Source organism: Porites lutea, chromosome 5 (genome assembly GCF_958299795.1).
Source record: "Porites lutea chromosome 5, jaPorLute2.1, whole genome shotgun sequence".
Lineage (NCBI taxonomy): Eukaryota > Metazoa > Cnidaria > Anthozoa > Scleractinia > Poritidae > Porites > Porites lutea.
This window is the reverse complement of record NC_133205.1, coordinates 9665287-9684890: the sequence shown is the minus strand read 5'-3', so window position 1 is coordinate 9684890 and position 19604 is coordinate 9665287. Positions and strand designations below refer to the sequence as shown.

Below are 19604 nucleotides of genomic sequence, written 5' to 3'. Positions count from 1 at the left end.
GTTTGTCACCCCAAAATTTTGCATAAGTATTGTTTTCATTTTCTCTTTTTTGGGGTGACAAACAAAGAGCATTATGGCATGTTATGGTATTTTCTGGAGTGGTCAATAGCGGAGCTCTACGCCAGGCGCGAAGCGCCGCGCGTGTGCGGAGCCCCATAGCTAAGGAAATACGGTAATCTACCCATCCGAGAAAAATTGGTAATCACGTGACCGTACACCGCCCGCCCGACCGTCCGTCTGCACCACAGGTATACCAATGTAAAATAACTCAATCAACAGGTATGGCAACCCAAATGCAACTCCAGGTTTTATTTGGAAGGAAATCACATGGCCGCCCGGACTTTTAGAAAGAAAAAACAACAACAAAGTCGTGTATTTTTCGGGGTTTTTTTTATGTTTACACTAACGTGGATAACAGAGAAAGAGCTAGAGCGAGTTATTGAAAACACACGAGACGAATTTCTTAGGAGGAAAAACATGGAAATTCAAAGCGGCGGTAAGAAAATGAGAAATGCTAGCGGCCAGCAAGGTGAAAATGAGCAGCAGTGAAAAATAAAAGCGAACATGAACACAGGAAACAAAATATTGGGTAAGCACATACGACAATTCCTCCATAAAAATAATGGGTAACTAGGAAGTTTGACGCTTTAGTCGTACAAAACGGCGTTGTAGTCGTGCAAAACAACGGCAAGGGAAAGACAAAAAAGCGTGCTACACGTGCACATTTGTTTTTTGCTAATTAGTTGTTTTTTTGCTCATTAGATTTAGTCTTGAAGCCATTTTCATTGTCGTCTCCGTTTAGCATTACATGATGTAATTTTTTGGTTACACGTTTTATTAACGAGAGCTTCGCTTTTAGCCCTGGCTAAATCTGTATATTATATATTTTAAGCTTAAGTCCGGAGTTTTGTTTTGGAAAAGGGTTTCAAGAGATCTTCACCTGCATACTGGCCAAGCGGCTTGAGTGGCCAGAAAAAAACCATAAGCTGCAAGACATGTCCCTCCTCAAAAACAGCTGAATTTTTTTCAATACTATCTGACATCATGACAAACCACACACAGTATACCACAAACTGCACTAATTTACACCAAACACCCAACAGTGACCCACTGCCAAAATTAAAACTTGCCTTTTGGACATCGTCTTAATGATCAATATTATTACCCTAAAATCTCCACTGGGTTTGCCAAAAAAAATAATCAAACGAAACCTTTTATTGGTTTTCGGGATTTAATTACAGAGAATTACAGGTGTATGCCCACTACAGTATTAAAATGCGGTAAAGCAACAAGATTCAATGCTCACTGTGAGTCTCTCACAAATACCTGTCATTTAGCTTCCTCTTTCTACACTACAGCTCAGTGAACTACGAAAGGATTGATATGGGGTTCCACTAGCTCTGAAGAGCTGAAAATACCCACAATTCTACACATGACTCAGTTCGTAAGGCCAGGGAGTCACATTTGAAAGATAAGGCCATGACTCTTGAACCTCATGGCCTAAACCGCCGTGACGAATTATTGTAATCCATATCCTTAGATTTTTCCTTTCCAGTTTTTATGTTGTACGTCATTTCCCCCTCTCCCTTTTATTGCGACATTCTCCATCTATATAATATTGTGATCGCTACATAAGTTCAGTAACATCTGTAAACCTGAAGAAGGCTGGTATGGCCAGCCGAAAAATTGTTATAAAAAACAATACACGTTGTTTTAAATCAGCTTTGCAATAGTCTTTGGACTTATGTCGTTCTTGGTACCACAATGTAAAGTATAATACATCCATTCATGATGAACCTCCTCAGTTACTGTGTCTAAATTCCTCAATCTTGCTGTGTACTGGCCCTCAAAAGAGTGACCGGTCGGTATGAATGCCCGTAACGCACTTGTCACTGGAAACCTCCCCCCCCCCCCCCCTTCCTACCCCGGGGAGACGTGGGGCATTAGACAGCTGAACGAAAAAAAGGAAGAAAAGACCCCACTTTAAAGGGAGCATATTTAGTTTAAGCCCCGACTAAAGCAGGAGTACCCAACGAACTGACTAAAGGTTTGGATTTTTAAACGACTGGTTAACATTTAATAGCGAAGTTTATAAAATAACTAAGATAGTACGCGCGCTCTGATTGGCCGAGACTAGTGTTTGCATGAGAGTATGTAAACATGGTTGTGGCGTCAAGATGTTTTCGTTTTCGCGCGCTAATCACGAAAGCACGAATTTGAAAAAGATTTCGACTTCAAAACTCGACAAGTTTACTTTATTTATCCATTCCTTCGTCGGCTGAAACTTGGAAAATCGTTATAAAAGAAGGTATGTCGTTTTTTTTCGCTCAAGCTGACATTTAAAGCGAGAAAAGTCCGTATTTTGGAAAGCATCTTTTTGCAAAACAAGAACTGATGGCGCGTGCAAAACTTCGTGGACAAGACTTTGCGACTGGTAAGAATTTCTCTTTTAATCAGTGCCATACAAAGAGTTTTGCGTTTTCTCTCGACAAAGTTATTTTATAAAAGCAATAGAAAACTTTTTTCCTGTGTTTGCATATCCTGATATAAACACTCGAGGCGTTGGGAGAATTCTCGACAGTTATACCCTCGACTTCGTCTCGGGTTTGCATAACTGTCTCGAATTCTCCCAACCCCTCTCGTGTTTATATCAGGCTATGCAAACACGGAAAACGTTTTCTATTGCTTAAATGCAAAGTCTTAACGGGTGACCGTATTAACGAGGGTTATTTTTGTTACAAGAAAATGTATGGCCGTTTACCGTGCGGCCAAAAAAAGTGGCCGTAAGGCGCGGGGTTACACTGTATTGTAAGTATATATGTCAAAGGGGCACCATTTGTTAGTAGCCTGAAGTTAGACTTGCTACAAGTCGACTTCTTGGCGAGCGGAGCGAGCCTTCTTTGGCCGCGAAGCGGCCGACCACGAGCGACGAAGTGCTTTTGCCGTCGCCGTCGTCGTTGCTTAAGCTCCGTATTAAGAAAGTGGGAACGGGACAAACAGCTACTGAGATACTAATATAAAATCCGACGAAGGACTTTTTGGAAGTCTAGCCTGAGGTATAAGAAAGGGGTACATATTACAGTAAATCCTCTATTAAGCCCCCCGGGGGGGGCTTATTTTTTTCAAGCACTTTTGAGGGGGGGGGCGGCTTAATAGAGAGGAGGGCTTAAAAGAGAGGGGGCTAATTTAATTTAGCGTAACACATCATCTGTAGCAAAAATATCGTGGTATGAGACAGAGTAGACTTACGCGTTGTGATTAAAGTCACTGTCAAAAGTATTTAATTCACCTGTGGGAGCCTAAAAGTAACAAAAACAAAATTCTTATTCTTCAAGAATGTGCTTTCGGCCTCATGTTTTTAGGTAATTTTTATGAGAATGGTTACTTGTATTGATTTGTCGTACACAAAGTTGAGAAAGTTAAGCATATGAAGTTGAAGGTCATGCGGCCGAAGACCTAAAACAATATGAACTTCCAGCCTTTGTGAAGAATAAGGATTGGGGGAGGGGGAGTGGGAGGGGGAGGGGGAGGGGGGCTTATTTGAGAGGGGGGCTTAATAGAGGATTTAGGGTACATACCTTTTATTTCAAAACTGGTATACAAAAGGGTAAGCGGTTAGACCAAGGGCAGAAGCCTTCCCGTAAAAAACGTCGATGATTTCATTGTATGCAAATGAGTCTTGTGATGACCATGCGGTCGACTGAAATGACGTGCCATGTCAGGAGTCCTGGCAGGAGGCCCTTGACTTTTGGTTTACAGTTGACTCCCGATAACTCGAACCCTCGCTAACTCGAACCATAATCAATTTCCCCTGAATTTCCTTTATACATTTTCTAATTTTACCCTCGGTAACTCGAACCCTCGATAACTGGAACATCCTGCTAACTCGAAGTAATTTTTGTTTCCCCTCAGATCATTTCCATATAATTTTACTCTCGAGATAACTCGAACCCCGTTTTGAGCGCTTAAAAAGTCGGGAAAAACAGTGTACTTTGGTCCGAAACGTTGGGTTTTGAAGCCCCATTGCCGTGTTGTAGGCAGATAGTTTTCTAGTGGAAGCTGGTGTTCATCCGTAACGTGAATAGCTTTACTTCTCAAAACAGTAAAACGCATGCTCTATATGGGCTAAATTTTGCAACGTTACGTTCTGATTTATAATCTAAATTAATTTTCTAATTTTCACTCAACATTTCTTCAATAAAATGTGATAAATGTGGTCACTGTACAGTAAAAACATTTTTTACCCTACTTCCGGCTATTTTCTTCGAGCTCCCGATGAACTACACAACTCGGAAAAGTAAACTAACAAATGTAACAAAAACGTAACAATAGCGGAACGTTCGATATACTGTATCAGATTCAAATTTTAACATGAATCCGAGGCTTTAGGGTCAAAATTGCAAATTTTTTACGACTCCATTGTCATGATTGTCTCACAATTCCCAGAAGAGACTTGAGCAGAAAGAAAACCAAACCAAATGTAGAAAAATGACCAGAAAGCCCCGGAGTTCTTCTAGAATTTTAATACTGTATGTCGAACGTGAGGAAGGGGAAGTACGTCAAACCTAAAAATAACGAAGAAGTCTGGACACTAGACGGTTGCTTGGAATCGAGTCACAAGAAAATGAAGCAATGGCGGATCATTGTGATTGTGTCAGGGTTGATAATTTTACTCCTCATAGCAAATTTCAGGTACGTTTTGCAAATTTGTTTTCACCTTAAATTAAAATAAGAGTTATGTCTGAATATTTTCTGCGCGGTACATTTTCACTTTCGATGAAAATTAGAATTATTTTCGGTAAAATTTTCAATCAGCCCCCATGCCTATATCCCTGCTAATCATACATGTAAGCTTAACTATAATTTTTTTCAAATAATCTGAATTTTGATAATACTAACCCCGAGAACAAGAGGTGTACATGATTAAAGCGTAGAATATATGTATAGTAGATTTATCGTGCCGTGCGGAGATTATCACTGCCTTCACCCTCTCAAGAAGACAAAAGGAAGCTCTACTCGCAGGCTACGCCAAAATCGAACAAGCGAAAGAAAGGCTCTAATGGCTGGGTCTACTGCCTTGTTCTCGAATTTGATTTCCTTTTTTGACTTCAGTATTCAGATAAAGAAAAGAAGTACTAAGAATAAAGAAAACTCATCAAGAACGAGTTCAGCTGTTGCCGACTTGAATACTACACTTCGCCCAACAGTTATTGAATACAACAGCACAAATTCTTTAGGTAAGTATCTAAAGTTTAGAGAGTAGTGGAAGTTGAAGCTCAATCAATCAATCAAAAGCTTAATCTCACTTTGAATTTCAAAGATAGCATAAACGCTAATATCTCCGAAGGAAAAGCAAAACAAATAGAAAATAAATGAAAATGGTAATTGGAATAAAGTAATACTATATATTATGACATAGACAAGAAAAATATTATATACATTGTGACTATATATATATAAACTAATTACAAAAGGAGCAGCATTTATTATCACAGCTAATGCTCTCAAATTTTTATTTAAGAAAACATGTAATGACTGAGCAGTTCTAAGTAACTCTGGAAGCGTATTCCAATATTTGCTGCCAGAGTAGTGAAAGGAGTGCAAACCATATTTGGTTGATTGAACTCTGGGAATACTGAGAGAGAGTGAACCACACAAATTGTAAGAAGAATTTCTTTCTATCAGTAGCTCATTAATATAACAAGGGGCCAGATCATGAAAAGACTTATATACAAGAGTTAACATATCATGTATTCTACCATTGTGCAGGCTAGGCCTATTGATGTTCTCTAGAAGTTTGTCATAGGAACTATGACAGTCATTAAAAATAAAACATAAGCAGCTATTCTGCATCAGGGAGAAGAGGATGCAAATTATTTATGAAACAGCAATTCCATTTATCCAATAGCAACCATCACTCCCCCTAGCCTCCCACAGAGGCATTTTTAGGGGAGCTCCTCATCTTTCATCCCTCCCCTCAAATGCCTGCTCATCCAAGAACAAAATTCCTTTCCCATTGTTTTATTTGCGTTGTAAGTGACCAACCAACAGTTGTGAAATAAAGTGTTGACAGGCTGAACACGACTAAAACACGACCCTAGAATTACCATTTTCCTTCTTTTCTTTCCTTTGCTAAGGTTGTGCAGTGCATGGAGTATTCTAAGATTTGACTAAATCTTACTTTTGCTGCTCTGAATCTAACATTTATTGAAGTCAGAAAACTTTCTCAGTGTTTCATGCAGATCGAGTAATTATCAGATTATCGTGCGGGCAAGGTCAACTTTCCAGAATTTGGAAAGTACAATGTGATTGGCCAAGCTTGGAAAGGAATGTTGTGTTCGGTTGAGCAGGCACTTGTGGGGAGGGATGAAAAACAAGCTCCCCTAGAAACGCCTGCATGAGACAGGCTATCACTCCCCCAGGCACAGTTGTACCCTAGGCATTTACATGTAATTCAAGGTCAAGTCAAGTTATAGTTATGAAAACCTGAGACGAAGTCCAGGGTTTGTATAACTGTTGAGAATTCTCCCAACCCCTCAAGTGTTTATATCAGGCTATGCAAACACAGGAAAAAACTTTTCTTTTGGCTATTGCTTGTATAAAATAACTTTCCCAAGAAAAAACGCAAAACTCTTTGTTATGGCACTGATTAAAAGAGAAAGTCTTGTACACAAAGTCTTGCACGCGTAATCAGTTCTTGATTTGCAAAAAGATGCTATTCAAAATACGGATTCTTCTCGCTTAAACCCTCAGCTTAAGCGAAAAAAATTGACACACCTTCTTTGTAACGATTTTCCAAGTTTTAGCCGATGGAGGAATGGGTAAATAAAGTAATCTTGTCAAGTTTTGAACTCGAAAACTTTTTCAAATTCGTGCTTGCGTGATTAGCGCATGAAAAGCAAAGCATCTTGACACCACAACCATGTTTACATACTCCCATGCAAACACTCCTCTCAGCCAATCAGAGCCTACTATCTTAGTTATTTTATAAATAGGTATGAGCCGTATGGTATGGTATCTCAACCCTTACATGTAAATAGGGTATTGTTAGCATTGTGGTGCTGGTGTGATCCTTAGGTAACGAACTAGCCTGTTCCAGGCTCCAAAATAGTCGGGTCTGCAGAATTGAAGCACAAACAAGAAAAAGAAAATGCCTCGCCCCCCTTTTCGCGCGCCTTTCTCTTTTGCATCATCCCCACTCTTTCACGCCTTCCCCACTATCTGAGAGCCAGGAACAGGCTAGTAGGGTACCTAAACTGTATCGGCTAAAATTCAAGTGCACAAATGACTCAAACATTAATCATCAGTTAAAACTGAGCTATCCTGAAGAGTATTAGGAAAGCGATGAAGGTTTGTGTGTTGCCATTAAATTCTTAGTTTTTTTCCCTTGAAGACGGTGTGATTCTTTGGATTTTGACTTAATTAGGGTATCAATTTTGTTTATATCATCCGTTAATAGGGTCAGGGTTTAAGAACCTGTGCGGCCTGCACACACCCAGTCAAAACGTATGGGAGTACCTGCCCTGGGGCCCATCTAGACTAGCTTATAAGAGGCCCTGCCAGGGAGGGGTCCCAAGTGGCCCGTCTGAATTTTAAAACATCTCATGTCGGTGTTTATAAATGCTTGTCACTTATTGTTGTCTTTGCTGTCACTGTCGCAATTTGGCCAAGGGAGGTTGTCTCTTGTCGCGATTTCATTTTAAGCGCTGTCGCTACTTTTTGGCCCATGTCGCTTGTTGGAATTTACCCTGGCAGGGCCTCTTATAAGCTAATAATGAGTGACAAGTTTTGTTGTTGTTATAATTGTAAATTGAAAGTTTGAAAAAATTAATTAGTAATAATTGCAGAAACTCAATGCAACAATGATTTTACTAACCTTTTTCTCAAGCTGCTACATTATAGTTTTATCCTCAAAATTATGCTGGCATAATCTGAAAGATCAGAGGGTTTCTTATTGTACATGTATATATAGTCATGACATAAACATAAATATTTTCCCCTTGAAAATGTGATCAATTTGATCACCCTTCTTCAGGGCTTCTATCAGCCAATAGACCATTGGTAGAGGGCAGGCACTGTGTTGTTTAAATAGTATTAATAATTATTTCTCTTATATTACCGAGCAGAAAATGCAAAGAATGTTCCAAATTCAAAATGTTGGAAAAAAGAAAATACAAGGCTCATTGGAGATTGTATTCATTGCAGCGATTATGAAAAGGTAAGTAATATAATTATAGACAAACTCATTGGGTTCTCGTGAATGTTTGCTCCGAGTGCATGTACGTCTTCATATATAGGCCAGTTGAAATGTTTTAATTCAAAATTTTTATCAACTCCTGTGGTGTGTAAGATACTCTCAAGATGGAACCAGGATTTGTATGGTTTAAGTTGCTATAAAAGATCAGAATATGTGGCACTTTGTCAACAGAGAGGTGAAACACACCGGTACAATGTTACCTTGGTGGAACTAACAACTGTGATTGTCTTTAAATATCCCCATTCTGCTTAGATGTAAGGCATGCACTAACAGTAATTAATATTAGACCAATATTTCCCAATTCCCTCAAAAAGTTCTGAAAATAATTAATCTATTACTTTCTTTTAATTACCAGTGAATTGCATCTTTCCAGTGTAATCTCCGCCCCCCCCCCCCCACCCCCCAACCCTCTCATCATCCTCTCTTTTTTATCCACCCCCTGTCAAGTTAAAAATTGACAACTTGGATAACAAACATAGCTGAAGTGGAGTCTGATGGAGCAGAACTAATCAGTGACGATTCAAGCTCTGATGTTGAGGATATTCAACCTTGTTCCCAGGGTTCTCTCCTACCCACCCTACAAGGTTGGAGGATATTGACATTGAAAATTAATCAAGGAACCAAATTTGGGACTTAAAAAGCCCATATTCAGTTTATATGATATATGATTATTTTTTTTTTGATTTAATGGAATAGTAAAACAAAATTTATCAGGCATGACTTCCAGTGAGTAATATTTGAAATAATCACCTCCCTCGAATAATTACTTTCCCTCGATCATTCGCCCCCTTTTGGTGCAAAAAAAAGAACTAACTATTAAATTCAAGGATATACTGTATTATTATTTATGCAATTCCTGAAGTTCGATATTGATGTGTGCTATGCCCAATTTTTATTTTAAAGCAAACTATTTCTGGATGTTTAGAATTTGGAAATATACAGCAAGGACTTTGTATTTCTTCAAATGTTAAATTTTATAAAAGGTTTGTTTTGTCAATTTCTATAATTATTAATTGCTCCCTACCTGCAACTTTTTCAAACACTTATTGTGGATTTTTTTCGTCCATGGTACATGTATAGAGATGCCAACCTCTAAAGATCTAAAATCTGGAGACTACCATCCCCCGCCCTCCCCCCCAAAATATGTAATATACATATACATCAATGACTAAACCACTAACTCCCCCCCCCCCACCCCCCTCCAATTGAACCCTTAAGCCCTAAGGGTGATCAGCACAAAAATTTATCCTTGCAATATCAATGCTGTGTAAAAGAAAGTGGTCATGAGAATTAGGGACATGATCACACAATATGAAATTTGCTTGATATTTTATTAACTTCTCCCCTTTACTTCTCTTGGAAATGAATAGGGGCAACAAATGAGAATTCAAATTTTGATCTTAGGGTTTAAAGGGATTGACCCAGTCCCCAGTGTGGCTTAGGGCTTTATGTGAAGTCTTAATGCTAGCAAAAATCAAAAGGAGACCAAAAGGGAATTAAGGGTATTATCTACTGACCCTCCATGAGCCGAGTGTGGATATTATCTGGAACCACACATTTTCAACCAGTTAGTTTGTATTTTTTATTTTTATTTGCTGTAGTTGTCCACATGTACTTCAGTGGGAAGAAAAGAAGTTCTGGATGTTTACGGTAAAGATGTGCCTTTCTTTATGCCTGTGTATTTACCAAAGGAATTTTGCAGGAGTAGGGGTGGGGGAAGGGGACTGAAAATTTCAAATGAACTGAACTGTCATTTATAACTGACAACATTGGAAGGTTTGTTTCTATAATTTAAGGCAAAGGAAGATTAGATATTAGTCCAGTTGGAAATGTTTAAGCCATAGCTGGCAAGAAAAAGAACAACTTCAGCTAGTTCAATTTCCTCCTTGGTCCAGTTTTTTGTGTTGCTCTGTGTTGTTAAATGTTACGATTCTGAACCATTCAAAAGCAAAGAAAAGTAATTAAATAATAGTTATTATTGAAATGCTCCATGGACACAGGTGAATGAAAACAAAACACTATCCAATCTTATCATTATTGTATTATTTTTCTGATCAATTTATCACGTTCCAAGGAAGCCTCCCACACAATCATTTTAAGGGGAGCTTTTATTTCGTCCCTCCCCACAAACGCCTGCTCAACCAAGAACAACATTCCTTTCCCATTGTTTTATTTGCGTGGTAAGTGACAAATCAACAGTTTTGAAATAACATGTTGACAGGCTAAACAGGACTCATAAGGTTATGCTGTGCATGGAGTATTTTAAAATCTGACTCTTACTTTTGCTTCTTTGAGACTGACATTTATTACAAGTCATAAATCTTTCCCAGTGTTTCATGGAGATCAAGTAATATTATCAGGTTACCCTGCAGTCAAGGTCAACCTTCCAGAATTTGGAAGGTACAGTGTGAATGGCTAATCTTGGGAAAGGAACGTTGTTCTCGGTTGAGCATGCGTTTACAGGGAGGGACAAAATACAAGCTCCCCTAAAAATGCCTGCGTTGGAGGGTAGTTCCAAGGAACCCTCTCCTACTCATTCCACTCGTCCTCCAAAAGAGGCAGGATGCTCTGTTGATGAGCAGGAAGTTGTTTTCTGGTTCTTAAGTCACTGACAAAACTATAAGAATGCTTACTAAAATAACTAGCGTTATTTCCACACTGGAGGGAAACACAAGCATGGCCGCCTGCCGAATTTAAGACTGTGCTGCGAAACACTGTGCATGATCCCTAAGTACAAATTTTTGTGTGTCTCTACAGGGCTTGATGCTTTTAGGGCTGATTTGCTCTTCTTTGCTGGTGTGGTACAGACAAAGACAGCTCGACAAAGTGTTTTATCAGAAACTTCAAAGACAAGTGGAGAGTGACACTATATAAGCATGATAAAAAAAATTGTGAACAACAACCATTTGACATTATTAATGATGGTTAAAAAGGAAAAGAAATAGTTGGGAGTAATGCGAACCAAGATAGATGTGGTCAGGAAAGGTATCAAGAGAGTTGATTGATTTAAAGTCCAGCAAGTGTACTGTAAAGTGAAACGGAAGTTTTCTTTTTTGCACCATTCTACAAAAATGAAGGACGGCACTTTAATCTTAAAGAACTTTTTACACGTATATCTCAGTACCATAACACTGGGTAGAAATACATTTTATTTTTCTTATTACAATATTTTTCTTCTTAGAATAGTGAGTGGTATATTTGGTGTTGTTAAAAAACAAGTCATATAAATAACATGCAGAGTGTTCCTTATCTGTTAATATATTTGTATGCGTCAGTGTTGTTTATAGAATTGCTGACAATTTAAGGCTTTAATAAGTTTTTGAAGTGCCATAACATTAACACACTACAAGAACTTCTGCAAAAAATATTTTTTATTTAACCACACCTTGATTTCTTTTGTTAATGTCAGTCAAACATGCCGCTATTTTAGCACCCCATCCATTTTAGTCTTCTCTTGAAAGCCGTTCAGAATACGAAGATGTGCTATAGATTAAGGTCATTAAGGAAATTTTAATGATATAAATTAGGGAACACATGACTTTGAATACAAGTAAACGAGTGTGGAGTTCTGGAAATATTTCCAATTCACAATTAACGGAAACAGCTGTTAAAAAGAACAACATGCCAGTAAGATGCGTTGCATTTAGATGCAACAATACTGGCAGCCTATAAAAGGGATAAGAATGCATAAAATCCTTTTTTTCAGCTCCTTAATTTAGGTCTCGAGACATCAGATATGAGCCTGTCAATTTCTACCCTGCGAACAGAGTCTCCTTTGATCTTCCTAGATAAGTCTCTTTCCCAACTTATCTAGGAAAGATCAAAGCGACTCTGCTAGCAGGTAGTCAATGTTGTGACCAGTGGAATGGGTGCGCCAAAGAGTTAAGACGTTTTTAAAAATCATTTTGTTAATATTGCAAAATGTTTTTGAAGAAGTTCTTGCAACCATCCAGTGCAAAGATCATGACACACGGGCTAGGCACAATACAACAGACTAATATTATTAATGTCATTGCTGGCAGTTTAGTCTCTCACGCCTGATTGGGTTTTTTTCTTTGAAACACAATAACATTCCAGCAATATTTCTGGGTTGGTTTTGTTACTTTGACAGTAACATTAGAGTACAAGGTCATAATTTATAAAGAATTATGTTGCATGATAAACAAAAGTCAGAGATAAGAACAAACTGGTCACAAAGGTCTTATGTTTCAGTTGTCAGCTCAAGTTCATTTGAAACAAAAGAAAAAAAGAACACCTTTGTGACCAGGGTAGGAAAAGTAAGGGAAAGTGTACATGCTTTGCATTAATTGTTAATTTTATTACCGGTAGAAGACTGATATCATGAAAGAAAAAAACTTTTGAAAACAATGAACAAGATTTCAGTGCCAGTAATGCACTGTAATACTAGTGATTCGACATGGACATTGAATCATGTATTGATCAGTGTGTTGGCTGGTGTTAATTTTGTATAAACAGAACCTTTGTAAATTTCAGGTACAAAGTTTGGATTTTGTAAACATTATGAGGTCTGTAAAAATTTAATTTATTTACTAGAGGTTAATATTTATTGGTAAGGCATCTGAAATTAATAAATACAAAATCAAATGAGCTCTAGATTCTTTTATGGTGAGTCTTTAAGGCCGTATTTTTGGGAGAAAGGTAGTTCTATTCTGTACATTTAGACTTGAGAGCAGGATGGATGACAGATATTTATGTTCTAAAACAAAAACAACTCAGTGGATTGTTTGAAAAGCCTATCATATGACGGTTGGTTTAAACTAGCCTCAAACTATGCAAGGGCACAATGTCTTGTACTCTAATGTAGCTCTGCTTTGTTGTAAAGGGACATGTCAAACTGTTTTCAGTTTCATTTTGTTTTTTCAGGAACAGGGGTGCTGTATTTCACTATTTTAAAAGTTTCCTTTGAAACAATTGACAGTGTTATCTACTTAACTTGCAGAAAGTAAAGCTAAAATGTCAGAGTTTTCATAAGTGATAGCAGCAGGATCTGCCTCTTTGTTTCTGGCATATTTCTCAGCATCAATCAACATTGCTTTTGCAACTGTTGAAACAGGAATGGACGTTGCAATCCAACCTAATAAAAAAAGATGAATAAACAATGCTTTAACCCAATCTATATGTGGAAACGAAAGTATGGCGCTAATTAATGGAACAAATCTTGGTCTAAATTCCAGCGCAAAAACACACCAATTAAGGTGTTTGTGAGTCGAGGTGCTGAATTATAGTGACTGGTACAAGTTACAAGTTCAATTTTCGAATGACAAACTCTTGAAAGCATTTGTAATGTCTTAGTGTCCAGCACTATGCTGACTTTTGTTACTGGCAGATGCCAAACGAACAACTTTCAAAGTTCAGGTATGTGATTCTGTGAGGTTGGTTTCAAAAATTGCTATTAATTAATATTCAGCATGCAAAACAAAATGAATCACATGCTTGAAATAAGGTCTCTTGCATTAAAAAAGGAAGCAACCTACCATATGCCTTTTCTAAAAATCTTTTCTTGGCCCCTCTATCTAAAAGACCAGGTCTAAATATGCTTGTCTTTGGGTATTGCATCTCCTTCAAGGATTCTTCAACCTGACAAAGAAACAAACTTTGTTACAATAATTCACTTCTGAAAAACCTAAATCACGCCTTATGCTAGCTGAAAATACGGATTGATCAAATAATCACTTTTGTTGATGATTAAAAAACAAAAAGTGAATTTTTCTGGGAAACAAAATTTTTAGAACTTATTACTTAAGTCCCATAGCAGCAAGAGTCGTAATCTGCAATGCATGACAAGTCCCGCGTAAACATAAAAGTTTAACAAGGTTCATGCTCAACTTTTACGTTACCATTGACCTCCCAAACATTGCCTTCGCCCACAAAATCTACGTGCATTAACCCACATAAATATTACACGACAGTGAAAATCCACCCTAACTGAGGTTAAATTATTTCTGTGATGCAGGCTAGTAATACATTGCTTTTGATTGTGGAAGATTCCTTAAAATTTCAGTAATAATTGCGTAGAAATCATCGGAAATTTTCACTTTAGATATACAATAAATTGCATTGCATTGCACTATTGCATTTGTTTGTATTAGTTTTCAGTAGCTTAGTATTCTTTCGTTGTTGACAGCTAACGACAGGAACACAAGGAAATGCCACAGAGTAAGAGGAAGAAGAAGAAGAAGGGTGTCCATGGTGTGGTCTTTCTGTTCATCAAAAAAATTAAAAATCATAAAAAATCATGAAAAGTTGAGCAATCTTATATTTTTTGTTGAGGTTTAACCCACAATAATAATTAGTGGTTAGCAAATGTGTGCAAGTTTAGGTACCCAAGTGTAATGCTATAATCTTTTTCCAGGTTTAAAACAGAAGGTACACAAAGTCTCTGACTATTGTATGTCCCAAAGGCAGTCAATTGTTACTGTGTAACCAAGCTAGCTGTTGGCAGTTTTTTCTCCTTCCCTATATGGTTTCCATGCCCACAAACAGGCAGCACTTAAGAATTAATCACCTCCTTATTTCTTATCTAATATCCAAGAAAGCTCAAGTTGATGCTTTTAGAGCATCTTGTGTATTTCAAAAAATTAATGCTCTTGTAGATTTTTTTTAAAATCTTGCCTAAGGTAAAGACTACAATCCAAATCGCACTGGAGGACTATATTTTATAAGATTACATATGGCTAGATTTTTTAGAAAATTCTCAATTTGTAGATTTCATACACGTATTATTGTTGTTCTGTTGCTAAGCTCCCAGGATATAAATGTATGCTAATTAGAAGCTTTCATTTATTTTGAAGCCACTGGGGACCACAAAACTGTGGAGGGTGTTCCTTTTTTGGAAACTGTTTAGGGCTGATTAAGTTTAAGCAAAGTCAAGGGGAGTTCTGTAAATTTTTAGATTACTACAGAAGGGGCATACAAAGATAGTTCGCAGCATATAAACAAATTTGCCTAGCCCACTCCACCCTTGGTGAGCTCATAATAAAAAAAGCCACCTTTTAATTGTAACCTTAGCCTTTAACTTTGAGATACAAAAGCCAACTGGAAGAGTTAGCTCAAAAACTGTTTAACAATTAGAAAATAATAGATTCCATGTTGCCGTATGTCTGTTCAGTAATAGATCACTGTTGACGTCAAAATGCTCCAGACTTTCTACTATTTTTCCAGACTTTATCTCTATTTTCAAGACTTTTTCTAGGGCTGGAAAATTACTGAGCAAATTTCAAGACTTTTTCAAGAATTCAAGACTGTTCGAACCCTGTTCTTCTTTTCCTCTTTATCTTAGTTGCATACATTTACTCCAAAAAGATTTTCAGCACCTTCATTTGCTCATTAAAGGGCAATAATCACTAAATATTTCCAAAACTGCAAGCCTCTCAAAGCGATGACACATCATGGCAACTGTTGTGAAGATTTGTTCCAGTTTAGGCATTTTAAAGTCATCAAGAACTCTTTTTGTCTTGACTTTTCCATTTTCTTCTTTGTTAATAGCTCCTAACTTTTTTCGAGGCGGCCCCCACTGGCTTAATCTGAAATAATCTTGCAATCATTTTCAGAACCTCACGCCATATTGAACAAAATAGAGGAAACAAGTTTCCCGGCCTTGACATCATCCATGTGTCTGTACTCTTATAGATCATGGGCAGCGACCAATCACAGCCCACGTAATATTCAGCACAATTGTATTAAAATTTTCAGCTTACTACAGAGGGGGCATAGAAAGATAGTTTTTGGCATATCAACAAATTTGCCCACCCCACTCCACCCTGGCTCACAATAAAAAAAGCCACCTTTTACACGTAATTACCTGGCCTTTAACTTTCATATACAAAAACCAACTGGAAGCGTTTGCTCTCTCTGAAGACACATATAACACATGTGGAACATTAGCTTCCTTTGCTACTTTGGCACAGTTGATAACATAGTCAAAATCCACATGTCTGAAAGCAGCCTAAAAATAAATGACGACATCTCGTCAGAACTAAATTATTGTAAGTATTGATTTATGCCTCCCTGGGATTCTTGGGAAAATGAAAAACTCAGGAACATACTTCCACAAAATCCCTTTAATGGATGTGTGCCATCCAAAAGGGTGTGGTGGCAGGTGCAGGACACTGGACAGAGAATAGGATATCTCATACAAAACTGTATTTCTCATTTTAAAGTTATAAGATACTTCAAAGGTAAAACCCTCAAATAACAGCAGTGAAATATTTATATCCAGAACAGGAGATTAGAATCCTGGTGTTTCTAAATTTATACTGTACCATTGTATTGGTATTGTGGGGTGAGACTTCTCTTAAAATCTCTGTAAAACATGTTACATCGACAGTATTAATATTTACAACCATTAGCAAAAATATATACTTACTGCAGATCCTGCAGCACGCCGTGTTGTACCCAGAGTACAAAAGAACACATCTTTGTCCTTGAAATGTGCCCCAAATGTTTCACTGCTAATGTTTTCAAAGTCTTACACAAACAGAAAAAAATGAAAAAATACAATCAATTAACCGATATTAATGGTCTTCTGTAAAGCCCGCATTCTGCCCTTTCCCAGGTATGGAAATCGTTTTCCTTATGGTCACCTAGCTGTCACCTTTCGATCTTTAGATCCCATCGAGGTATTTCTTGTTATCTATTACCATCCTATTTTGATGTCTGCATCCCCCTAATGAGGTACCATGAATTCTTAGTGGAAGTTTAAGGGAAGAGGTTTTCAAGAGTTATAATTTCTAAAGGGGTAGCTGTGTCATTAACAGTACCTTTGATCAATCAACAACATCTTCCTGACTGTGAAGGCCAAGGTTTGATCTCTTTAATTTTGCAGGGGCGGATCTAGGGGAGGGGCCCGGGGAACCCAGGCCCCCTCCACCCCCCTAATTTTTAGACCAAACTGAGGGCGGAAAAACAAAAAAGTTTTGAGACCGCCCCCTCCCCCTTTCGCAGGGTTTGAATGACCGGGGCCCCCCATTATCTGAAGGTCTGGATTCACCACTGTTTTGTGAGGGAAAAAATTTCTATTTTTGAAAGGGTAATATTCAATCTTGAGCACCTCAATAGGAAGGGTGCATAAAGTAAATATTATAATGGCACAATTTTTTAACCAGCTCAATGTAAAGTAAGCATTAGAAATTTATTTTCAAGTACAAGTAAGGGTGACATCAAAGGTTTCAGTCAAAGACTTGATACTCAAGTTAAATTTGACTAATAACTAAAATGTATTTTCCTTTATGTACCTACAACATGCTGCTCCAGCCTTCCTGAATCTTCCTCAGCTTTTTGATCAACAGAGTATCCAGAAGGAACTGTGGCACTTCTTCGACCCAAGGACACAACTTTGGAAATATGCTTTAAGAAACAAGTTATCAGCTGTTACAAGCTTTGAAAGAACACACCATGCCAAGGGGAGGGTAATTTAATTAACCACACCTCCATCTCCCCTGCAGATGAGATGTTGTGATAGGGGCTTTTAAGGGGGTCAATACTATACATCAACAACATTCATCTTTGAAATATTTTTGAGGGATAAGGAAATTTTTGAAGAGGACAAATGGGCAAAATCTATGGCAGTTTTCTGACCGAAATGGCACAAAAACCATAATCTTCTATAAGGCTTCTATTAGGTTATCCCTTCCCCTAGTGTTGTGAGTACCTCTGGGAAATATTCTATGGCTACGGACCTGGTTTCAGTTTGGCTTTAACTTCAAAAAGTTGCTTATTTACCTGCAATATATCTTTGAATTCATGGTCTCATACATGTTAAACTCTTTTCCCCACCGATGGATTTAAGACTGGCCGGCCGTAGCAGCAATACATATTGTATTGACTCTAACTTTATTTACATCAGTAAATTCCTGTTGCACCTAGCCCCCCATCCTCCCCACCCCCCAAGGCTATTGCAGGGCATTTGCCCACCTTGTCAGTCCTGGGGTGGGGCATTAGCAACTTTTGCAGACATTTGCCAACAAATTACTACTACCATAAACTGACTAAACTGGTGTCATCGTGGCGTGAAGTCTTAATTAGAATAGTTAGTTCTATTACAAAGGCAGACGTTAATTGAAACAAAAAATCACAAATTAAAATGCTTAAAATATGCCACGACTCGACTGTGTGATCAATGAAAATGTTGCAGTGTTGATGGAGGACGGGGCATTTGCTCTCTTTATTCGTTTCCACCCCGGGGGGATTTGTCAGCTCAAGAGTCCCCGCCCGCGGGAAATTGCCATATATCCAAGGCAAAAAAATGCTAATGTCCGGGGATATCGGCCCTTGGGGGCTGGGCCCAGCTGGAAATGACTGATGCATAACATATAAATACTCACAAATACTGGGCAAACATGTCGTTTGTTTTCCTTCCGCGGCCGAAAAAATCTTTATATATTTCACTTTACGCATTTAAGAGAAAAAAGCGGACAATAAGACAATGAGAGATATAAATCACGACAGGATATACGCGGCTGGTCACCCATCTAATTCACCCCGCCTAATTCTCAACAGGGCTGCCGAGACGTATTTCTGGTTAAAAAGGAGGAAGCAAACCTTGGAGGTCAAAAGTTCTCCAAGCAGACATTCACCGATAGCACCGGTAGCTCCAATCAAAACAGCTCTCATTCCCAGAGGTTCTTCTGAGGATGAAATTGCCTTTCCCGTATCACCACCTTCCGCCATATTTGTTTAGTATACCAGACTTCCTTGCGTGTTATAAACACGTGGCTGGGATCTGGGCTCTTCGGCTAAGGTTGGTAAGGGTGGAGGGGGTGAGGAGGCGAAACTTCGCTTTTTCGATTAGTGGCTTTACGGCTAAAATTTATCGCTAAGATTTTCGCTAAAACACAACGCGACTACAAGTCGCCATTGTCACAGCAATGTGCTTTTGTAAATGGTATATAAATAAAGGAATATGAAAAATGTGGAAAAGGGAAAAAATAATGAAAATGAGAGAAGCAAACCAACGTTCACTTGAAAATCAGACAGATGGTTTGGTACGAGCGGAATTATTTAAATAGTTCAGGCTTTTCATCCCTATGAACAGCACTATGAGCTTGCGAGAGATCCAACGTTTACAACTAGCAGGGTCTTCGTCTACGGTTTTTGCAGTTAATTATTCCTTTATTACTGCGAAAAACAGCCTTCTCTCAAACTGCGAGGAGCGAGGAGAGACGGCTGTATTCAAACGCTAGAACACTGGTAACAACTTAGACAAACTTAAAGCATGGGGTACATACACATACTCTGACCCACTGCCTGATCAGTACCTCACCCATGCGCAAAGGCATATCACTCGGGCAGTGGCAGTCATGGACAGCTGTTTCGCTCTCATTGAGGC

At 38.3% G+C, this 19604-nt stretch overlaps 2 protein-coding genes across 2 annotated transcripts; one reads left to right on the top strand and one right to left on the bottom strand.

Moving 5' to 3' along the window:
* The first annotated feature begins 4587 nt into the window (after positions 1–4587).
* Positions 4588–12865, top strand: LOC140937256 (protein JTB-like). The gene is made up of 6 exons (XM_073386798.1): positions 4588–4692; positions 5113–5237; positions 8127–8218; positions 9161–9240; positions 9859–9907; positions 11015–12865. The coding sequence occupies exons 1-6, from the start codon at positions 4625–4627 to the stop codon at positions 11129–11131; spliced, it is 531 nt and encodes a 176-aa protein (XP_073242899.1). The 5' UTR covers positions 4588–4624; the 3' UTR covers positions 11132–12865.
* Positions 12855–18975, bottom strand: LOC140937254 (oxidoreductase HTATIP2-like). The gene is made up of 6 exons (XM_073386797.1): positions 18818–18975; positions 17512–17623; positions 16644–16744; positions 16080–16223; positions 13753–13855; positions 12855–13352 (listed from the first exon to the last, which is right to left on the bottom strand). The coding sequence occupies exons 1-6, from the start codon at positions 18944–18946 to the stop codon at positions 13207–13209; spliced, it is 735 nt and encodes a 244-aa protein (XP_073242898.1). The 5' UTR covers positions 18947–18975; the 3' UTR covers positions 12855–13206.
* Between the last annotated feature and the right edge of the window lie 629 nt (positions 18976–19604).

Excerpts from the sequence above, each read along its gene's own strand:
- LOC140937256 (XM_073386798.1), top strand. The coding sequence starts at position 4,625 with ATGAAGCAATGGCGGATCATTGTGATTGTGTCAGGGTTGATAATTTTA. Across the intron at positions 4,693-5,112 it reads CTCCTCATAGCAAATTTCAG|TATTCAGATAAAGAAAAGAA; the intron begins GTACGTTTTGCA and ends TTTTGACTTCAG. Across the intron at positions 8,219-9,160 it reads ATTGCAGCGATTATGAAAAG|CAAACTATTTCTGGATGTTT; the intron begins GTAAGTAATATA and ends TTTATTTTAAAG.
- LOC140937254 (XM_073386797.1), bottom strand. The coding sequence starts at position 18,946 with ATGGCGGAAGGTGGTGATACGGGAAAGGCAATTTCATCCTCAGAAGAA. Across the intron at positions 17,624-18,817 it reads GAGAACTTTTGACCTCCAAG|CATATTTCCAAAGTTGTGTC; the intron begins GTTTGCTTCCTC and ends TGTTTCTTAAAG. Across the intron at positions 13,856-16,079 it reads ATATGAAAGTTAAAGGCCAG|GTTGAAGAATCCTTGAAGGA; the intron begins GTAATTACGTGT and ends TTTCTTTGTCAG.